Source organism: Octodon degus, unplaced genomic scaffold (assembly GCF_000260255.1).
Source record: "Octodon degus isolate 3935 unplaced genomic scaffold, OctDeg1.0 scaffold00191, whole genome shotgun sequence".
Classification (NCBI taxonomy): Eukaryota; Metazoa; Chordata; class Mammalia; order Rodentia; family Octodontidae; genus Octodon; species Octodon degus.
In genome coordinates this window covers 4966059-4972167 of record NW_004524767.1, presented here as the reverse complement: position 1 = coordinate 4972167, position 6109 = coordinate 4966059, and the positions used below count along the sequence as shown (strand labels likewise).

At 33.1% G+C, this 6109-nt stretch overlaps 1 protein-coding gene across 1 annotated transcript in view; it reads right to left on the bottom strand.

Annotated features, from left to right (window-relative positions):
• Nucleotides 1-560: 560 nt before the first annotated feature.
• The window catches only part of Tecrl (trans-2,3-enoyl-CoA reductase like), a 148642-nt gene continuing 143093 nt past the window's right edge, over nucleotides 561-6109 (bottom strand). Inside the window, exons 9-11 of the mRNA XM_004644088.2 lie at nucleotides 2719-2804; nucleotides 1915-1960; nucleotides 561-1079 (exon numbers count right to left, since the gene is read on the bottom strand). Coding sequence (XP_004644145.1) covers nucleotides 952-1079; nucleotides 1915-1960; nucleotides 2719-2804 — 260 coding nt within the window. The 3' untranslated portion in view covers nucleotides 561-951. The remainder of the gene's footprint in view (nucleotides 1080-1914; nucleotides 1961-2718; nucleotides 2805-6109) is intronic.

The following is a 6109-nucleotide window of genomic DNA, read 5'->3' as shown; positions in this document are numbered from 1 at the left end:
AACAATCATCACAAATATCTGAAATAAGTTGTTGTGATAAATACAGAATATGGCATACACTGGTTATATTATAAATAAGATAAATGGCTATGCAAATTTTACTTCGAGTCAAATGTCCACAAAAATTGAAATTGTAAGATGTGACATTTTGTAACACACTGAAAAGTAAAATATCCAATTGCTATCAAATTAATATGTGAAATTCTAGTGATTTTTGAGCTGATATTAAAAATATTTACTTCATAATTGATATTTTAAATATATGAAAAATAGAATTGATGAATTCAATTGATGAATTGATGAAAAATGTTAATAAAATATTAATGAAGTAAAAATTTCTTGAACATCAACATCTCAGGAATATTTTATATTTAATTAATTTTACATAGTCCATCAAAAACTGTGTTTATCAGGAAAGAACTTGTATACATGCTTTATTTTATTTTATTATTTTTTTTTGTATCTTAGGGACGGGTCTACAGGGTGTTCAGGGTCTTGCTGCTGAATCAGACTTGTAGTGATCCGACTGTTTACAGCTTCCAAAGAGCTGGGATTACATTCGTGCCCCACCATGCCCAATGTTACATTTTTTTATTTCAAATTTATCGAGATATCATGAGATTAATACAAATTACCTTTTGCTTCTGCAATTGTAAAAAGGGCTCAGTGTGGTTGCCTTTGTACTTCAGACCTTTATTAGTATAATACAGTACAGCAAAGTTCTGAAGTGTGCGTACATTTTTTTGACAGACTCTGTTTATTAGTTCTACTTTTTATTACCTAATCTTCATAACTATGAGTTTGGATAAACTCTAAAACAGTTCATATTTCAATCAGTAAAAACACTGATACAATTCATACCTTGATAGAACATTAGCTAATTATCCTTAAATAAGCTTGAGTTAGTAAGTTTATATACTATCTTTCTTGATATTAGAACACTTATTCATTTTACAATATAAATGGAATTATTGCTGATTTCCTGTGCATACATGAGTTAAACTTCTTCAGGTAAAATTTATGTTTCTTTTTTGCCCACAAAGACATCTGGATACTCATCAAAAGTGTAAAAATCCCAGCTAGGAAAAAAAAAAAAAGAATTGTCTTTCTTTGCATTCTTATGATGGAGGCAAGATGTATTAATCTTTAAAATATTCCTCAGATGCTACCTGTTCTTATCTACTTCCTGATACTTACTGCCGAGCATAATATATGTTCACTTAATATTCGTTATACAGAAGAAAAGATATAGAAATACTTAGCAATCTTCACTTTTCCAAATCTCTTGACACAAAATATTTCCACAAATGAAATTTTTACTCATTTGAACTATTTTAATAATATTTTTCAAATATATAACTTGTCCCTCTCTAAATGTAAATGTATATACATGAAATATGATAAGCCACATTAAATATGATTCTAAATTGTTATACAGTGAAACAACACATGGATGAACTGAGTGTAGCACGTGTGCCACTTAGTACACACAGCTCGGGTCACTCAGCTTTCTAATGTGTGTTAAAAGGCCCAGTACTCAAGAGTAGGCACTGCTGCTTCCCAGCTCTACCTTCACAGCTTCTCCTGGATAATTACCAAAATGCACACACATGCCCACATGCGTGCACAGAAGAGAGATTCATGCAGAGTGTGTAACTGCTACTGCTTCTGCTTGACAAAATCTCATTGCTTAATAAATGTATTTAAATTAGATTTCCTTTCTTGGATCAAGCACTAGTCATACAGAATTAAATCTCAATGATACTTCAATATGTTTAATACTGTTAAACTCAGTATCAAATAACACAACAATCCTTGTGCCGACACAGGTTAGCAATAGAGTAAGTTATTCTCAGAGACCAGTCCCCCCAACAGTGCATTAACTTTGAGTAAACACTGGTAAACCAGCTTTACCTGGCAGTGTCTGTGTCATGACTGTGAAGCTAATCCATGATCCAATCTGTTATATTAAAACATAAATAATGCAGTCATTTTTTGGTTTTGACATTAAATAGATAATTTAAAAGATTAAAACATTAGAAAATCGATGAGTAGAAATAAACTTCCAAAAATAATAATTTAAGGGGCCAGCAAGGTAGCTGAGTGGACTAAATGCCTGCTTAGGCAAGTGCAGGAACAGGTACGACTCCTGGTACTATACTGCATGCACAGGAGCCCAGCCCTTGGGTGCGCTGAACCGGCCACCGAGTCCAGGCATGGTGGCACACACCTATAATCCCAGCATTCGGAAGGCTGAAAAAAGAAGGATCACTACAAGTCCAAGCTGTATAGTGAGACCCTATACCAAATACATAAAAGTGGAAAAAATAATTTAAGTTTTACTTTCAATGATCAATAAACTCCCATAAAATAATATACTCATAACTGATCGAAGAGTACCATTTTAAAGGTGGGAAAATTTAAATTTCTGAATACTTTTAAAATGTCTTATGTAAAGAATGCAAAAGTCTTCCTATATATAAATACATTTATGTTCAATATTCATTTAGTCTTATAGGCAATTGTGCCTAAAATTTTCTACTTTCCTATGCCTATAACTTGAACTGAATGCCCTGCTCTGCACTCATGTCTATAAGTAAGACTGACATGTATTTTATCACATATGTGCTATTTTATAATGTATGAAAAAGCATACAATGCAGTTAACACATAATCAAGAAGTTCAGTTTAAGTTATTTACACACATGCACAGCATACCTCATATGTGTAGTTTGGACATGAAACCAGGAAAAACATCCATGTGAAGGGGTTATAATTTGGACTTGGGAAGCAGGCATTATGTCCTTTTAAAAAGAGAGTATGATGTCAACAACGTTACTCATTGCAAACATGAACATATGTTTATTATATAAACCTAAATCCCAAGAACAACTGTAGAGTACACCAAATGTCATGAGATATTTGTAACAACTTATACTATAAATTATTCAGAAGGGCCCCATTTAAATGTTATGACCTTTGACTCAAAAGAATAATTGTCATTTCCGAATGTGTCTACAGCTCTGTTGCCATAAAATTTCATAGCACATAAGAAAAATGATGTTCCTAAGACTTTTAATAAAATAATATCTACATTTATTTAATGTATTTATTCCATGTAAATTTATTTCATGTACAGCTGCAGCAGCATTACAGGCTGATTTCTATAATGTGCTTGGACATTTGCATACCTCTTTCCATTCTCTGTTAGTGTGTGGATCTATGAATTTGGTGAAAATTACTAAATGCCTCACAGCTCCCTTCATATTAAAGTAGTGAAACCCAAAGGGAATTTTATAAGAATGCCACTTATGTCAGAAGAATGTGAAAATCTATTGTAAGAGGATTAAACTGAATCAGTATGGCTAATATTCATAAATACCAAATAAATTATTTCTGCTCAGCAATCAAAAATGTTATTTACAACACTCATTATATTTGACATACTATTACTTGATTTTTGTTAGTTTTCTTCTCGCAAATTTTTTCAAGAAGCATTTTGAAAAATTTATAATGATTTCAGGTTGAACTTTGAGACACGACATTTATAAAAGTAAATAGGCATTATAAAATTACTGTTTTATTCTCCCTAGCAAGATTTAATCAGATAACAAATCTACTAATCTCTTCTAGTTATAACTAAAGTCACAATGAAATGTCAGTATGTTATTTTCAAAATTATAGCCCTGCTTGAAATATCAAGTAAAAACCACATTAAGTCCTTGCACATTTCATATACTGCTCATTTCAGAATTAGGACAAATAATACATCACATAATACTAGTGAATCTCTTATGACACCATTCAAATGCCTTTGAGTGATGTTCCCATATAAGTCAAAACAAAGGTAACTGAGGAACCTATCCATGTTACAGCTATTGAATTTCACAGCTGGAAGATATACACAAGATAAGTTAGGCTTAGCTGTCTATGAATTTTCAGGCCCTGGGGCTGGGAATGATCAACTTTTTCCAGATACAAATGTATATTAAATAATAAATATGTCTTATGACTCAGACAAATATTTGTAAATGCATAATACTCTTTAAATATGTATAGCTGTTGTCAGTTATAATAATGTACAAATTTATGACTTATTATTTTAATATTTACATTCTCCATGATATGTTTCCTTAGCCTACAAATAAATGACAGTTGAACAAATTTTTACAGTAAGGTGTTGTACCACCTGAATTCATTATGGTTGTAACCAGCCTTTTCTGCTGGTTTGTGGAGTGTACATGGGAAGCCATTGTTCCAAGCTTGTTCTATAGGAATTTTATGGCTGAAGTCAGCAAGCAAAGTCAAAGTCAGAGTAGTCCTGTTTAATTTTAATTCAATATTGCATTAATATGGGAAATTTATGACCCAATTTATGACTCAACATTGATTATTCATACTAGCTTTAGAGTATGCAATGTGGGCATTGCAGATGCTTATTTAGATGGTAGAAAATATCATGTGTTGATATTTTATCTACACATGATTATTTCTTTCTTATCTTCCAAGTCATTTCTCTCTAAACCTTGAGAGCAGCAGCCTCAATCTCAGCATTTGTATTCCAATCAAGCCCGATCTCTGTAGAGGGCCCCAAGCCTAGTTCACATAGCAGCTGCTTGAACGACCTTTCAGAGTTACTGGACATACTGGAGACCCATCACAGGCAAGCTCCTTGTTGCTGGGAAATTCCAAAGAGCTGGTTGTGGGTACAGAGTCAGTGCAAGTGTGGGACTTTTTGCTGGTGGTGCGTGGATATGTTCTCCTGATGGAAGTGAAGGCATTATCAAGTCCAATATAAAGAGGGGCATTAAATGGCAATTTCTATGAATGTACTTGACAAGTGTAGCTAAGAATGACATGGACAATATCAACTAAGCAATTAAAATTAATTAAAAATTAATTGCTTAATTAATTAAGCAATTAAAAGCTGAATGTGCCCACTAAATGACCTTTTTGGAAACACTAATTTGTTTTTATTATTTGATTTTGCTGGTATTTTCCTGTTTTCTGGTTTGTTTGTTTTTTTGAATCAGGGTCATGTTATGCAGTCCAGGCTGAACTTCAGCTTACTTTGTAGCCCAAACTGGTCTTTAACTCACAGTGATACTCCTGCCTCAGCCTGCCCAGTGCTGTGATTACAGCTGCATGCCATCATGCCCAGCTGCCCCTTGGAAGCACTTAAAAATTCTGCAGCCTTCTGCAATAAAATGTCATACAACTGAGGCCTGGATCTAGTACCTAATTGCAACCATACTCAAGTTTCAAGAATATACAACTCCTGTTCCAAGGCGTTCATTGACAGTATCGTGTCATCTAGGTTTTCATAAACTTCCTGAAACCTAAAAAAGATGATTTTCCTTCCAGAAATACAGAAGCTGTCATAGTGGCTTAGAGCTGCATAAACCTAAACTTCCTTACAACTTTAATTTTTGATGTATTTAGTAAAAATGTATGTGAAAGCTTCAGTAGAAGTATATATATGATAAATAAGTGTCTGAGGAAAATAAAATTTGGGCTATAGTAACAAAAAAAAATAGATCTTTTCCATATTCATTTATAGCTTTTAGCAGTAGCCAGCTTTGTATTACTTTAAAACTTTCCAGTTATAGACAAGAGGACTATACCCCAAAGGAGATGCAAGACCTAGCCAGTAGGATCCAAACAGCATTAGAATACACATGTTATTGGACTATGAAAGTGCTTGATAAAAGTAAAAATGACCAGATTGCCTGAAAGTAGGGTTGTTTGGTTTTTTTGTTTGTTTGTTTGTTTTGTTTTTAGAACCGGTGATTGAACTCAAGACCTTGTGTTTGCTAGGCAAATGCTTTTCCTCCTGAGCTATCTCTCCAGCCCCAAAAGTAGGTTTATGACTTTGAAACCCTCTCTTAGTTTACGAAATTGAATATTTTGGTGGAACACACTGCCTGAAAAATGTACAAAGAAATGTCAAAGTAATGAGACCAAATGTCAAAATTTCAATGTCAGGCAAGTAAAGAAAGAACACAGAGATTAGAGAAATAGGAAGATGACTTTGATAAATAGATTTCATAAAATAGATTTTCTACATAAGACTGAAAACAAAGAGCTCCTGTCTATGCAAATAATGGGT